The sequence below is a fragment of the Phalacrocorax carbo genome, chromosome 19 (genome assembly GCF_963921805.1).
Source record: "Phalacrocorax carbo chromosome 19, bPhaCar2.1, whole genome shotgun sequence".
Classification (NCBI taxonomy): Eukaryota; Metazoa; Chordata; class Aves; order Suliformes; family Phalacrocoracidae; genus Phalacrocorax; species Phalacrocorax carbo.
In genome coordinates this window covers 639,970-657,131 of record NC_087531.1, presented here as the reverse complement: position 1 = coordinate 657,131, position 17,162 = coordinate 639,970, and the positions used below count along the sequence as shown (strand labels likewise).

At 45.3% G+C, this 17,162-nt stretch overlaps 1 protein-coding gene across 3 annotated transcripts in view; it reads right to left on the bottom strand.

Annotated features, from left to right (window-relative positions):
* PTBP1 (polypyrimidine tract binding protein 1) overlaps positions 1-17,119 on the bottom strand; it is a 31,449-nt gene extending 14,330 nt beyond the window's left edge. Inside the window, exons 1-3 of one of the 3 annotated variants that reach the window (XM_064469698.1) lie at positions 16,989-17,119; positions 12,669-12,699; positions 675-750 (exon numbers count right to left, since the gene is read on the bottom strand). In XM_064469698.1, the coding sequence (XP_064325768.1) occupies positions 675-750; positions 12,669-12,699; positions 16,989-16,996 (115 nt within the window). In that variant the 5' untranslated portion in view covers positions 16,997-17,119. The remainder of the gene's footprint in view (positions 1-674; positions 751-12,668; positions 12,700-16,988) is intronic. The other 2 variants (XM_064469699.1, XM_064469700.1) reach the window with 2 other exon arrangements.
* Positions 17,120-17,162: the final 43 nt, after the last annotated feature.

The window sequence follows — 17,162 nt, the reverse complement described above, 5'->3', positions numbered from 1 at the left end:
CACCCACCCACACTTCTACTTTGTGTAGGTCTGAGCCACTAATTCTAGATCGCTGCTTTGTTCCTTTTCACTTTGACTGGTGTCCTCGGCAATGAAGCAGGGGACACCGTAGAGCAAGTGATATTAAAACAAATATGAACCAAAATGTTCATATTTCTTAACATAAAATATTAAATCCCATCGTTTTCATCAGCTGGATTATACACCAAAGGCACAAGCTGATACAGTCTGGCAGGGAGGCCACAGGCAGAACAGGAGGGACTCAGAAGACAATTCAGGGCACTGACAAGCACAGAGGGCAAAATCCTGGGCTGAGCACCCAAGGACACGGCCTCGGGTGGGATCACTAACCTCTAGATGGTGTAAGACTCGCTAATAGCGGCCGTCTAATACATACAGCCAAAGTAACCCTACGTGACATTCAGCTGTGCTTTAAGTGTAACAGTTTACAGCAAACCTGCACATTCTGTAAAATCATTTTAGCAACTTTTCTGCAAGTATTTTATTCAGTTTGCTAACCTTTTAAGGGTATAGGGCAGTTCAGCACTGTCCTACAAAAGACCTTAATAAGTACTAAAAATTAACAGATTTTAAAACTAAGTGGGAAAAAACAGACCTCCTCACAGTATTTGGAAAACTTAACAATTACTGTTCTTTTTTATAGGCAATATTACCTGCAGAAGAGGAGTTGCTGCTCATGATAAAGGGTCCGTTAGTAACACAAGTAGAGAAAAGCTCGTCAGATCCCCGCTGGAAAAGAAAAGATGAAAGGTAAACTGACAGCATTTTTACTAAATTCTATTCAGGTACTCCTAAAGCAGAACAATTGAGATTAAGGTGCAGAGAAACTGAAGTGTAAGTGAAAATATACTGACAGTGGGCAGTGAACCTCACCTCCACCATAAATTAAATATCAGTAAGATCCAATTGAGTAACTGAGTAGCGCTATCCAGTATCTCTTTTCAGCTATGCATTAGGAATCTTAGCAGCTGAAGCATTGCTGAATTGTCTGAAGCCACTGAATGCAGCGTTGTGCGCCGATATTCGTGTTCTCCTATCGTATCTAGCAAAACAGGTTTCTGACTACTCGTATCAGGCAAGATCTTCATTCTTTTAGGTTAAGCTAGAGCAACACTGTAGTTGATCAGGAACGGCAACAGATAGGCCTCCTGGCATTCACCAAGAGGACAGGGGTTATTTTACTGTGGGCGACCAGGAGCAAGGCAGTCTTAAGCAAAAGGCAAGTATCAGAAGCTGGCCAAAACTATTAGCATATGACTTGGCAATTATGAACCACAGAGAGGTGTATTTTCCAGTTACAAGCAGAAGATGCAACTTGCAGAAACTGAGACCTGGAAGAAACGGATGTCTTCCCCTCCCTACCCCAAAAAAAAGGGCAGATCAGGAAAGAAAAGCTATTTTCAACTTTCACAGCAGAAACAGGTCCGCATATAATAATTTGGATTCTAGTACAAACCAGTCTGATCACTGGTTTGTTGTTTTCTAGCCACAACCCCCAAAACAGCAACAACAACTTCTAGGACAACAGTTCCATAAAGCCTCAGTACGTGCATTTAGGCGGACAGACAGACGAGCACTCTGAAGCAGAGAAACCGAAGCACCACAGGAGCAACGTCTGTGTAATCCCATCCTCTCCTGCCTTTTGCACTAGGAGTCGTTCTACATTAGACTCAACCCGGCTACTTGCAAAACAAAGCTGCGAGTAGCACAGCGTATCCCAACACCTTGATTCTTTGTTTTTTCTTACTGCAGCACTGTGCATTTCAGCTCTATGGAGGAAGACAGCATTTGACAAAATTATAGAATGAGCTCTTCCTACTAGAATTACACTACCTAAACAAACTGGTATCGCAGAATTACAGAAATATATTTATTCTAGGCTTTTTAGTAGCTGTAGGTATAATTCTACCTATTCACGCGAAGTTATTGAATTGCAGGAGCCTGGCACTTCTCCATTCCCTGCAAATAAAGCTAAGCAGATCTATTTAAATTTTTTATTATATTAGATAATATTAAATAATTAATTTAAAAATTTTAAATCAGATTACTGTACGCAATGTATGCATTTCAATTCATTACAGCTTCCCCTGTAAAGTCACCCAAATTACCGTAACTGACCAAGACTAGACTAACCCAAGTAGGAGGTATGAAAAACACTACTACAACAAAAGCAAAACAAGACTACTGCTAAGAATCACTTCTTAGCACAATCTCTACTTACATACATAATACTGCTTAAAATCAGTATGGCTTAACTTCAAACAAGGTACAAAAAAGGTTTCAAATCCCATTGTAACCTGTGAGCTAACATGGCAATATAAATCTAACAAAAGCATTTTATCATTGTCTACATTCCTCTTGCACAGAAAGGCCACGCTAAAAGGCTTTCATCCAGAGAAAAAAAAAAGAACAGAGCTCATCCCTGCCTTGGCCAGCTCCCACCCATCTCGATGGCAACATACCCTGCTTCAGCCTGCGGCCACCAGACACTGCCTTCCACCATGCCCCGTATCTGGTGGCACCTGCAGTAACCGTATCTGCGCGACAACAAAAGCCCTCTGCTCAGCTTCCCCAGCGAACGAGGCTGGAGAAGTAGGTCACACCAGAAGCCCCACAACACCGAATTACAGACACAGGTTCAGGGTTGGTTTTTTTTCCTCCCCCCCTCAAATCTTGAATTTCTTGTTCTACTACTCACTGGGAGCTCTTCAGAGACAGGCTCAAGGACTTTGATGTCCTGAACAGGACAAATTAGGCCAGGTTCCAAAGCCGTAGTTCCCGTGCTGCTGCTGGTCACCTGCAAGCACTGACCAGGTTCCAGAGGCTACAGGCACCCAGCAAGGTCTCCTTCCAACAGGGTGTAGTCATTAGGAATAGGCCTTTTAACAGCTGTTCTGATTAGCACTTGGATTCCCAAGTTCAGTGAGAGGCAAGCTAGTCTGGGAGGCTATTCGACTGTGATCCAATCCTTTTGGTGACTCAAATTAATGCGCAATTCCAAGGCTAAAAAAAGTTCACTGTAAAAATGCTCTTGTGCCTGAGCCGCTGCGAACACTACAGGTACGGCTTTACTTTCCGCGGCAGCTATTTATTTACAAAAACCACCCACCAGCAAACAAGAGCCCTACCAATGCAGACAAGTGTTTATGGGGCTCATGAAACCCCTTGCAATCAAGCCCTAACAGGTCTTGAACTTGTAAAAAATGTTCTTAAATAACAACTTTGGAGTTTCTGAGCATGCAGAACTCCAGCGCTCCCAGTATGAATCAATGCCTCTGTGCAAGCATGGTCGGGCAGCCCTCACAATCCATCATGGAAACACCAGAAGAACAAGCCTCATATTTGGCTCTCATGGAGGCAACACTAGGAAACTATAAACGGGAAAAACAAACATTTATACTATTATGGAAAGAATTTAAATTCCCTGAATTTAACTTTCCTAATGGCTTGTTTAAAATAAACATTTTCTCACATATTTGAAAATTTACTTGCAGGGCACTTTGACAAGGAATGCTCATTGCTGCTGGCTTCCACATGGCGATGTTTCTTTAACGAAAGCGCAATTTCAGATCCACTCCCCTCTTATCTTGGAGACTGTCTACGCTGCCCGCTGTGACCAGAGCCAGGAGGCAGAGGGGGATGATTGTTCGACATCAAAAGCAGCAGCAGTCAATTTGTAAGCTTCCCAGCTGGAAGTACATGCAAACGAAGAGGGGAGACTGCAGCAGTTGGAAAACTGCAATTATTCCAAGGTCTTTTCTCTACACCAGAAAGTTTACAGACAGTACCTACGCAGTACTGTACAGTTATACCAAAGCTATCCCACACAGGCTGCCTGTAAAAGGTGGCCTTTGAAGCGCGAACTGCAGAGGAGCGCACCCAAGGCAGCGGGGAGCGTCCCGGCGGCGGTGCTGCCGTCCTCCCGCGGTGCGGACCGGGGCTGGCAAGCCTCCCGCGACAGAAGGGAGTTGCACCAACTACGACTTCTCATCAGCACTTCTTCCTCCATTACCACTGGAGCTGACCTCGGAGAGCCATGCAAACATCTCTACAGAGGGTTGGTCTTCAGAATGCCCTAACCTGGGGCGAACTGAGAAGCAGCGCTCTGTTAATCTGCACTCGGGACTGGGAACTTCAGCCGGAGCCCGCGTCAATCGCCTGCCTTTACACTTCATGATCGCCATCATCTCTTTCTGGACTCTAATGTCTTTTCTTTCTGTGCATGTTAGAAGCTATGAATAAGCTTTAAAACCATGTTATAAATTGAGATGCTCCACACCAAGTATCCTACTTCAGTAGAGCCAGAAGAACCTAAGCGAGCCTGGTTGTTTTAAAAGGTTTAGAAGAGTTTCTCGCCAACAACGTATCCATCGGGTATTTTGAATTATACTGGAAAAGCCAGTGTAAAAGCTATTGGTTCTGAGGTATTATACTGTTTTATTTAATTTTAAAGCCACGTAAACCCAGGGAAGGGGAGGAGGTGAGCAAACAGCCGCGTGGGTGCTCGGCTGCTCACCAGCATTGACCCACAACACTACTTCTCTACCTTCTTTTCTTCTCCAACTACCACGGGGAGGCCCTGCTGTGCAGTGCTTCATGCGAGACACAGTAGTTCGGATTCTGAAGTTCACACCCCTGCTCACAAGAGGCGTTAATTTACACTGACATTTCTGTTCAACTAATTCTTTTGCAGCTGATGTTTTTATGACAAGATTAACAGAAGCAACAGCATGCTCACAGTAACGCTGCTCTACATAAAATTCTGCATTTGAACAAATCTCTCGTTCATGTTTATAGAAAACAAATACCACTTTTCACGTTACACTGCCAGATCCTACCTAGACCAGGGCAAGGCTGTTTCTACCAAACTCACCAGTTGGCACACATACTCCACCAGGTAAAACACTGCCTGGAGCGTTTCTATGACAGCAGCCTCCTTTTGTCTGCGACACTCACGGCTACAAAAGCTCTACTGCTCAAGCTGCATTAATTTAATAACACATCCGTGCAGTCTTGCTATCAATACTTCTTTAGTTTCCTTTTCCAAATTAGAGAAAGGGAGTCTGCCACAAGGTAGAATTCTAATATTTCGGGGTTTTTTACAAGTTATCTTTTTTGACCACCCCAAAAACTCTAAGCCTTTTTTTTGGCTTTAAAGTTTTAACAAATAAGTAAGAATACTGAATTAGTCTAGGCTTTCACAGCTTAAAGCAACTTCTAATTCATATGAAAACTGTAATTGTCTTGTTTTCACTAGGATTTTACCTAAACTTTACCATAGTTTGGAATGAAGCCAGAGATTGTCTCAGCTTCTACCAGCACACCTAGAAGCACTGCAGAAATTCTCAGCAGCCCCATACAAATCCTTTGTCTACTTAAGATCCAGTCAGTTATCTTAAATGGATTACAATAAATCAACTGCATTCTGCCTGTGCAGAAGGCTAGAAACAAATACAAACTGAACCACCATAAAAATATTAATTTCAAGACAAACAGGTGATATCAATCAACTTTCAGAAAGCAACAAGTTACAGGCAGAAAGCAAAACCAAAGCAATGGCAAAGAGACAGGGCATATGGGAAGAGGAGGACGACTAGAAAGGCCAGCAAGCTACAGGCTTGCCAAGCCTAAGATCTGTGAAAAACTACCTTTCCCTGGCTCACTGAGGAAATCGTGCACAGCAGCAGCATTCTCTGCATTTGGATAGGGAGCACCTTACAATGCTCTAATCATTTTTAAACAGACTAAGGACAGCTGCATCCCTCCTCCTTGCAAGGGAAAAGAGATTTGGGAGGCATACAGGCCATCAGCCAACATGCACTTACAGAAAGCAAAGCAGGTGACACGGCTGCACCTGGAAAATCCCCCTCTGAAAGTAAACCAAGAAAACTCTGTACTGTTAGAAGTCCTTGGTCTGCTTTTCTTAAGTTCAGATAAAAACCCCTCTGTCAGAAGTCCTGTAACTCTGCCTGGCCAGAGTACACAAGCATCTCTCTCCTACTTCACTTTCCCTACGTTTGTAAAGATTTTGGAGCCAGTAGAAGACCACCGTCATATTTTACAGGTAAAATGACAGGCAAATCATTCAGAAGCTCACACAAACCCTTTGCTCTCATGAAAGAAGCAAAAAAGTTTCTTGGAGCACAGAAAGAATTGAGCGTCTCTGAAGTATGTTTCAAGGGCTCTGCATGAGTTCAGTCCCAGAGGAATGGAAGAATGCACTTTGATACTTCAGTTCACTGCTCAAGTCACTTTGTGAAGAAACTAATAAGAGAAATCCAGTCTGATGACATCATCATTCACACTCATGTTACATTCCAACATTTTTTGCTGAAGGATTCAAGAGCTAGGAACAGAACTAAATTTAAACTACTAGAAGGATGCCAGTTTTCCTTGTCTGCTACAGAAGACTCCCATCCATCCAGCAAGGCTCCCTTATGTTCCCTTGCATGGCCCTCCTATTCTCCCCCTCCTGCCTCCACACTCTTTAGTCCATTAAAGGTAGAGCAGTGTGAAAAACATTCCAGCATGGGTCACAGACAGAAGACATGAGTCAACTTCTTTGTTAAAACATCTCTGAAGAACACACAATGCGACAGCATCCTGCATCGGTCCTAGTGAAGTGGGACAGTTAAGATCAACACAAAAAGTAACCAAGATCCTGAAGAGCGCAGCGTGATGCTGCCGTCCCACCGGTCTGTAAGCAGCAGCTACAAGCTCAGCGCATCACTCACCCCTGGGCTGCGCCCTCTTTAAGACACACAATTTACAACCTGATCAGAAGCAACAGCAAGAGGTGGGGGGAGAAATTATTTTAGTTCACTAAATTGCTCATTGCAGCCCTCTATCATCTATCAAATTAAACCCAACCCAGTAGTCAGCTTATTACATGGATATAATGGATCTGTGGTGGCAGCATTAGCCTATCTGGCAGGCTTAGCGTACACATTTGTTTTTAAACTATGCTCTGCTCAGCCAGGGCCAGCAAGCACTGGTCACCTACCACTTAAAGCTTTTTACATTGTTATAACCTCACTCTTGTCTGGACAAGATTTAGTCTAACACCTTTACAAAAGGGCCAGCATGGTAAACTTCCCACTAAGATTCACAACAGCATACTGGGTACACACACACACACACTCAGCATCTTTGAAACTAGGTTAGTTGGTCAGAGCACTGCAAAGAACTCCGTGCATTGGAAAATTCTTTTCCCACCATACATACTGCCACAATAGCTGGTACTATTTCTACAGTATACAGATAGATTTCCGAGTTCCTAAAAGACACCAGAAAGTTAAGCGCTACATTAAAGCAATTGCTCACGCAACCCGACGTGAGCTTTTGCAATAAGATGCACGATGAGCTCAAGCACACACTGGCCTTAGAGCTAAGCCGGATCCTCAACCCACTCATCTCATCAGCCCCTCCCTGACTTTCTTTCTCTGTCCTTGCTACTATGGAGACACTCTGTGAAACAAACCTGCCCTTTGAGCAAATAAAAGGTGTGGCCATTTTAAATAGCCCCAAATTCCTCAACTCCTAGCACTGCAGTAATGCAGTCATTCTGGCTTTGTCAGGCAGCACACACCCAAGCTTTATGATATACTGTTCCCAAGTTGAAAGTTAACTAGTAGTCAGCCTTGAGCTTTTTGAAGTCATTGTAGTGGATCAGAGAGGTCCTTGGTAAAGCTTAATACAAATACATTCAGAAAGAAATACTGCTGGATGAGTCACTTTGGGAAAATGGAACCGATGAACGGATATTTTGTGCCCAAACCTGTAAAATGGCAAATCAAACACACAGGTTCAGAAGAAACTCCACACTAATTGGATCACATCTAAATTGTGGTTGTGTAACAACTACAACCGGCTTTGGCACACACCAAGCAATCATTACACTGGGATTACCAAAACACGCTTGCTGAACTAAGCAGTGTTCAACAAGTTTTCCTATGAAGCTTGAAAGGCAGCTCTACCAGAATCACGCAGAATTTGAGCTCAAAGAATGCCTACTCTCACTGCTAGTGCGAGATGACAACATGGCACCACACATCCCTGTTCGCTAGTTTGACAATACTCATATGGACGTCTGACTCAGAGACCAGAGCCTATGCCTACGCTGGTGGGATTAGAAAGATTAAGTTGAATAAATTCATGTGTGTGAAATATTTTGCTATTTTTTTAAATCACCACAGACTGAGGGCAAAGTAGGCCTGAGGTTAAAGGAGTATTTTCTACGACTTAACTGATCATTTTTTAGAGTCTCTCACAATTTCATTTTCATCTGCAACAGGAGTCACAGCTTGTTTCCTTTCCAAGTGCAAGTAATTTGAGCTAGCTTCCACATAAAAAATGGTTTAGATGTGATGGAGAAACTGCTTTAAACAGATCTAATTGCTGATAAGTCTGCGGTAGCAATCTTGCTTAGCATCTGTGCTTCACCCAAGAGCTTAAAATTCCTGTTAAACTTAATACAGATTTAAACAGTTTTCATTATCCAACCAGAGGGCTTACCAATTGCCCTGCAAAGGACAGTTATCCATAAATTGAAGACACAGGTGCATAAAACCTGTGTGCAACACAGATTAGATCGAGCTATTTACCAAATCCAGCCAACACGATGCTTGCCAAAAGACACCCATGTACCTCACTACCAACATGTGGCTGACATGTGTGATCATGCCTGTTTGGGGCCACAAGAGCCAGCTTGTTGCAGCCTCCAACTAAACCCATAGGAGGGGACTGGAATTTCCTCACAACATTCTTGGCCTGCTGCCTGAAGCCATAATTACTGTTCCCATGGCAAAGATCCTGGCTTGATCACAAATCACTTCTATGCAGTCAGCCTGGATCACACTCTAGCAAACCCCGTTTTAAAAATTAACTTTCCAAATGCCACAGAAGTACACTTTTTTTCCCTGGAAGCATCATCTTTCAAAAAGATGCGCAACTTAAACGATTCTGACACTTTTTCAGTCACTGAAATGCAGCTTTACTCAAAGAATGATGACTTATCATAGTGCATACTCTTTCTAGTAAGTCAGTCCTGCTCAGAGACCATTGCAGCCTAAGGAGCTAGTGATATCTGGGGAAATTAAAGAAAGGGAAAAGAGATACAGAGAGTGATCTTGATCAAATTACTTAAGAAGAGGCGACTGCAGGGGTCAGATCCAGTACCTCAGTGCCTCCATTTTAAGGCATACTTCCTTCTTTTTCAGACAGCAATGAAATTATGGGATGAAATAAGTCTTAAATCATGTGTTTGTAATCTGCAGGACATTCCAAAAGGCTGTGCACCAAGAGCCCCATACCAGAACCGTAATGAGCTTCCTAAACAAATTCACACACTTTAAACTGAAGAGCCTGCAGACTATGCTAAATGTGAAGCCCAGGAACGGCTACTACAATTACCATCCTGATTAAAAACAAGACCATCAGGCAGTACCAAGCTCAAGCAGTAAGCCATGAGAACATCTGGGGGCTTCCTAAGTTACAGAACCTAGATACACAGAGGACCTCAGAACAACTACTAGAAGCAGATGTGAGTACCCTTGATATGTAAATCAAGGATGTGAGAAAATGCTAGGAAAAGGTGCCAGCACCCTGCCTTTTAAAACAGTGAAGTAGATCAAAATGATACATACTTTCACAAAGTCCTCAATTCCAAAGTTCGGCTTAGCTGCCAGGAACACTTACAGCAGGAAGACAACCGAGGGGCCACTAAGTTATCTTCGACAATTTGCTCAGCAGTATTTCAGGTACTTTTCCTACTTGCCTGAGAATTCTCCAGCTTTGGGACGTTCTGGTCAATAACAGAACACTGAAAAGGCCTACCGTGTCTCAGTAACATACCACCTGAAGGATGACAAGAGCTGACAGCTTTCGGGGACCGTAATCTTCTCATACCTTAAACTGGATGGAGTACCATTCCTACCTCCTTTGTGCATACAAGGCAAGAACGAGTAAGTTTACACTTCAGATTAAAAAGTTTTCCAGCTCAAGTTTTCATATCTAAATGAGGAGCTGGGCCAGCAAGCTCTCCTGTGAGCACAGCTGTCAGAACAGACATGAACAAAGTAGTTCTATCTCCACCTGAATCTCGTTTGTATGAATGTTTTATAAAGTCAGTAGATCACAAAACTGTTCCACAGCATTACTTTAAGTTATCAAGCAATTATAAGGAACATCTGCTTCTGAAGGGAGGGAATCTGTTAATCCTTGAAGTGATTTCAGCGATGCCCCAGGGATCAAACAAATGCTGATGGATGAACAGGGCTCTATCATGGTAGTTATCTCAGCAAAAACAACACTGAAATGCTTCTGTGATATTACAGAAACCTCCTGCAGTCCCCTTCAACGACTTACTTGCAAACCAAAGCAGGGCAGATTGAAGTGGAAGCAACAGCACAACTTCAGAAGAGCTGCAGCCAATGAGGTTTCGCACTTACCACACAGGTACGTACTTGTAAGCAGCAATTGATAGATTATTTGATTACACAGCTTTTTGAAACAGAGATGCCTGAACCCCGCTCTGCACAAGAGCCCTGCGGTCAGAGGACCGTGAGCAGCAGAGTACGGGGAAGCTGTCTGGCCGAAGCTGACCCGCGCACAGCCACGCAGAGGAGGCAGGCCTACGTGAAGCCGTCGCTTTGCTCCTAGCTGCGTGCAAACGGGTGCCGACTCACCCGAGCAAATCCATGACATATAACGCGTTACACCGTAACATTAACAATTGTACTATTACACAATCTACGCTGACATATTCGATGGCTTAAACATAATCAGGTAACACGGCTATGTCAAAAATAATTTCAAAACTTACCTTCATCAAGATGAGTCAACTTTCCTTTTTGCTCTGCCACTCTAAGTTTTGATTCAACTTTCTCAAAACCTGACTTGTCTGACTTGACAAGAAACCTCGTTTCTGATACACGCTTTTGTCTCGCCACTCCCCACCCGCTGTACAACCGGCATAATCACGGTTATGGTTCTGTCCTGTGCTACGAGTGAAAGCACTTGGATGCTATTTCTCCAGTCCTTGGTTCAGGCGTCTGACTGTACTGCACCAGGGACTGAAACCACCCCCAGAGACGGGAGTGATGAGGCACACGCTACCACATCCTGAAGCTTTTCAAGATTCACTGAGGACTACAATTACAGTTTCAGAAGCTTCCTGGTCAAGTTTAGTTATGTAAAACCACTTCTTAAAGCTGCAGAAACCTAAAGCTGCAAATTACACATTGTTAAAACCAACGGAGGGGCCTTACCTAGATTAACCAGTTTACTAGTTGTATCAAACTGCTCTACAGCGGTCAAGGGATGACTCAGTCCACCTTTTATAATGGCTGTGAACAATTAACCACCCTTATTGTTCAGGCTCAAACCTTTCCTCCTCCTCCGATGGCAAACTGAACTCCTTGCAGCAGATAGCATTCTCAACCAGAAGCAGACACTATCATGGCACTACGATTAATTCAAATTTCAGAATCTCATACGAGAAGTTAGAATTACCTTTCTCCTACAGCTGTTAAATAGAGCCCCTTCATGTGTTCAGGGCTTCTCAGAAACCCTAAAGCACTCAGAAACATGCCCGTGCTTAACGGCACCCACATCTGATTTTGTACTTCCAACACAAAACACTATTTGCTGCCCAGGAGCAAATTCTAATGCTCCTACTGCACGCAGACCTAGCAGAGCTCACACTACACACGCTCAGCTCTACCTCAAATCAGTCCTATCACACACTGCATCACTTCACCAGCCCGTTCAAGTTGCCACACGCAACTATTTCTTAGTTAATAACGAAGACACTAACAACACAAAATTTGGGCCATTAAAATAAGCTCTCAGATCACTACTTTGAGGGCCAACATCCACACACTTACTAGCTAACGAAAAGAACTCGCAGGGCTGAACACACTGTAATCCTGATCCCAGAGCATCAGCTACAATGTTCACAAAGTAAAATGAAAAACCTTTAGTACATGAAGGAGCGCCAGTCTACCCTGCACATTCCAGTTTAACATTTCACAGGAACGAGCTTTTATCCTGTGAACACAACAGCCTATTACCACCTACAGCAGATAAGGAGGCTCCTGTCAGCACTCTTGAGTTTCAGGCCTAACCCCACACTTTCAAAACCTGAGAGTAGAAGGGTAAAGGTCATATTTACTGTACTCGCAAGAGAAAAATCCACAGCTAAACACTCAATTTTTTGTGGCAGAAGGATTTTTGACATATAACTGAACAGGAATTCACACAAACAAAGGAAATGAAGTTTTCAAAGGAAAAAGGACCAATTTCTCCATTGAGAAGCATTGTCTAGCGCACAAATAACAAGCATGGCTTGACATTTTAGTAGGGGAAAGGGCTGTTTATAAATGCAATTAAGTTTTGGGGTATTTTTGGTGGTGGGTTTTTTTTTTTCTTTTTTTACAGTTGATTATCAATGTCCAAATGCCAAGAGCTAAAAGCTGAGCCGTAATAAAAGTTTTAAATGCACATGAAACTAAATTACCTTCTGGTTCAAACCAATTTACATGGTACCAGAAATAACCCTTTAAAGCCAAAGATCTACATTTGGTAAGGCTAAAACTAGGTCAGATGCTGAGCAGTGTAAAAAGAGAGAAAAAGTGAGAAGTGCCTACCTTTGTACCAACTGTTATATCTTGGACAATGCTGTAGAAAAAAGAAAGAAAAGGATTAAAAAAGTTAGATAGGTTTGCCACAAATATCCAGCATAGTTTACAGTAGTAAGAAAAAAGCAAGTCAAAGTGCACAGTTGTCTTTGCAAGTGAGCCAAGGACAGTTTATACAAAGAAAAAATATTAGATGGTGGTGGTGAAGACCCAAGACCCAACAGTGCTAGAAAACTGCAGCTCTTCCACTTCCTAGAGTGGAGCTTGCTCTTTTTGCAAGGGCACCACGGGGGACTAAGACCAAAACCCCACAGTTAACACAGCCTAGCGTTCTTCACAGGAAAGCGATGCAATTAGAACACCACCTCTACCTAAACCAAGAGCAAAAGTGTCAAGAGTCGACTCCATCACCAATACTCACTTCTGCAATTCTTAACAACCTTGTATTCAAAGGAGTAACCTCTGTTAGGCTGTAAGGAGGCATCTCTAGTGAGATTATCGAGCCCATAGTGAAGACTACAAAGGCTAGAGCTGCAGTGGTACACAGACAGACAGCACACACGACGCCAGTCTGGGCTGTTCTCCCAGCCGAGCCAAGAGCCCGTGCCAGGCTTACAGCAGCCCTCCAGCCACGCTGACACCACTGGAGCCAGACCAGTGCCAGACCGGCACAGCGCAAGTAGAAAGAGCCGTGAAGAGGTCCAGGCAGCTCCCAGATTGGGGCATGCCTGTGCACAAGATTGCTCTATCGATTCTTTTCTACTTAGGAAAAGAAATAGTATTTCCTTAACACAGATCTGAAGGAAAACACAGTTATTAAACTCTACCCTATATGCTTAAACCTCAAAGTGAGACTTCCCGATTAACTAGCATGAAAGAGAGCATTAGCTGTACTTCGAGCACCTCGTGCTAGCTCTTGTCAGCAGTGGACGTTGTATATCACAACATACACCTACTTACAGCAACTTCTCTCACTGATGGAATCAGAATGACTTATCTACAGCTTGGCTTTTTGTACCTGGGTCATCCTCCAGATTATTACGGTACCTACGTGTTACTCTTTTATGGAAAGTCTAAGGACTCCAGTTATGCCCTTGCACTGAAGATGAGATTTTTTAATGAACTCCAAACCACTGTAAAGCAGCAACATAAAACTGAAAGCAGAAACAATCATTTTAGATTGACATGTATGCAGGTCTGCCTGTTTCAACTCCTATCTTTCAAAGAGCTGACCATCATTTCAGAGCACAGAGCAGCTGGCTAACAGACCTGCAGCAACTTCAAGGATACACAGTAGAGAAGCAGAAGGCAGGGCAGTCATTCTTAAAACAACAATATGAAATCTGAAGTACTCAAGAACAATTCTACAGAGTGATTTAATGCTAGAGAACTTGCATTTACTGGTTCTTGCTTCCCTACCCTCCTGCAACAACTCATAACTTTTCAGGGAATTAAATACTGCTCGATCTTATTGAGTCATTCACATTTCACCAGCTCCACAAATAAGCCGTAACACAAGTATAAGCCAGCTCAGCTCCTCATACTTCCTCTTCAAACCCAACCTGCCATGTCATCATAACCCAGCAATTTACAGCTGGAGTTACAGTCTGATCCAATGGCTGCTGCCAGGAAGCCACGCGATAGCTTCTTATTTTTTTTTTTTTATTAAGTGAACTACTTAAAGAACGCTCTGTATGAGAACACTGGGCTTTGCAATCCCTGGTGTCTGGTCACCAATGAAGACAGATGGGTTTTGCTGCACTTTGAGGGCCAGCAGTAATGAACTAATTAAACCCATCTGCACATATCAGTTTAAAGAATCGTAACCATTCTACTAGAATTTCTAAATACGAGTACGCATTCCTTCAGTTAAGGTACAGAAACCCAGTGATTTTCACCTTAAAAAAATTATTTCCAGCAAAGCTTAGTAAGAACAGGGAATCTCCCAAGCTTCCAAAACTCTCGAACTTACCCCAGAGCAATTTCTCTTACTTCCTGTTCCTCTCGTGGGCCTCACACACAGGAAATGTTTTACATAAAGTAGCCTTAACAGGGGATAGTATTTAAAATTTTCCAACAGGAAAAGCTGTTTTATTTGCCAAGAATTATCAATTCCTGGAATATTGTTGTAACTGGTTTGATAACAAATACCACATGAAACAAGCACCAACAGCACATAGAATTTTTGTTCAAGAAATGTGCGATATACTCCCAGTTCACACACACACCCCTCAATAAATTATCATATCTTAAGCTTCATCCTCTTGTCCCACATCAACCTTAAGTAGGGGGTTAGAACTTTGTGCATTTGCAAAAGAGGCGGCAATAAAGCCTTTCACAAAAATTACGTTTTACATGGAATGGGGTAATTCCTATGTAATAAAATAAGGAGGAAAATTAAGCAGCACCAGTAAAACCCCTAGGTCATTTTCCAAAGCAGCACTCCCCTCACGAGCTCCTTGCATACTGCAACAAAGCAACTTATTCAAACAGGATCACTTGAAAAGCACAGCTAGGTATCGGTTTAGGTAGGAGCAGCAGACAGAAGCAGGCTGTAGCCAGAGAGGCCGCTCACTGCCAGCTCGGCAAAAATTACAACCATTTCGAGGAGCAGCTTTCCAAGTTTCAGCAGGAGACAGCTTTCACAGGGTAAACAGAACATGCACCAAGATCTTCTAAAGATAATGGATCAGCTCGTATGTTTACTAAAATTTCTACAGTGAAATAACAACTATTTTAACATACACAGTAAATCAGCTTTCCTAGGAACTACTGTGAAGGCAGCTGATAAACTGATTTTTGCCATTAGAATGTATGATCTCACGTGCTGAAGATTCTTATTTTTTTCAAATATCATTCAACACGATGAGCCACTTGTTTAAAAAAAAAAAGTGGAGCAACCTGAACTGCACCCTGGGCTGTAAAAATTAAGAAACTTTTTTTTTTTTTTGATGAAAACAACACTGAGACTCCACCTTTTCAGTGTGTAAAAAAAAAAACCAGACATGTGACTACGCCTAATTCTCACCAGACTAGTGTTCCGAGGCATGAAGCGAGGAGGCACTAATTTGGGCTTCCCGTACTTAAGGTTCTGGGAAAACAAACTGCTTACTCGGAGGCCTTTTGAAGTATTTTAACTACGGCGCTCTAAAAGAAACAAAACGGAGATCACTAAAACAACACGCCTCACGAGGCAAGGGAACTACGGAGACCTCGTTTCTGACAGAATCGCCTGAACAAAAGTCAGTTTTAAAGCCAACGCTTCTGAAGCGAGACACCGGATGAGGTGGCGATTAAAGAGAAATCAGTGCTGCCCAAGATAAAAGCGCTGCGCTCCAGAAAAACTACACGAGTCCAACAGTGACGGAGGGAAGCTGTCTCTGGAAGGAGTCCCGGGGCGGGCAGGAGACGGAGGACGGAGCAGGAGCGGCCCCGCCGCGGCTTCACCTACGGGCCGCAGGTAGCGCCGCGCTGGGCGCGCCGCCGCCCGCCGGCGTCACGGCTCCCGGGAAGCTGATGCGGGACGTGTGCTCACCGAAAAGCTGCTCACAAAGGGAAATCCAGCGAGAAACACACCCCCCCGCCCCCCCCCCCGGCTTGCGAAAGCGCCAGACAATAGGAGCGAGGCCCCGGCGTGAATCAGCTGCCAGCCCCGGTGCGCCCCCCCCACCCCCCACCCGCCCAGGTGTGGGCCCCCCCCCCGCCTCACCCGCGGGGCCGGCCCGCCACGGAGCCGCGCCGAGCTCGGGGGCCCCCGCCTCCGCAGCCGGCCCGGCGCCCCCGCCCACAGCCCTGGCGGGGACGGGGCGGCCGCGCCCCAGGCGGGATCCCCCGGCTCGGAGCGGCTCCCCCCGGGCGGGACCCTCCCCCCCACAGCCGGTACGGACGGAGCGGTTCCCCCCGGCGGGGGGCAACCACGAGGCGGGGGGGGGGGGGGGAGGCGGCGGGAGCGCGCGCGGCGGCCGGTCCGCACGAGGCGCCGCGTCGGGGCGGCGGCCGCGGAGCTGGGGCCGCCTCCGGGGCCGCCCCCCCCCACCCCCGCTCCGCCGCGGCGAGGGGCTCCGGGAGGGCGGCCCCCGCGGGAAACCCCCCTCCCGCACCGCCGGCGGCCGCCCCCTCCCCTTGCCGCTTCGCCTCCGCCGGGCGGCCCGGCCGCGCCCTCGGCGCCCCCCCCCCCCCCCTCAGGTAACGCCCCGGCCCCCGACTCGGGTCCCGAACCTCGGCCGCCTTCTCCCCCTCCTCCGCACCCCAGGAAAGGTCCGGCAACGGCGCCCCCCGGCCGCCGGCGCGGTGCCGCCCGAGCCGAGGCCCGGGCCGGCGGGGACTCACCCGTCCATTGCACACGGAGGAGACCCGTCGGGAAGGGAGTGGAGGCGCCGGAATAGCAGGAACGAACCCAACCGCTCCGTGTTATAGACTCACAAAATGGCGGCGCTGCCCGGCCCGCCTCACCCGCGCCAACGCCCCATTGGCTATCGGAGATGTCATCTTGATAGCAGGGGC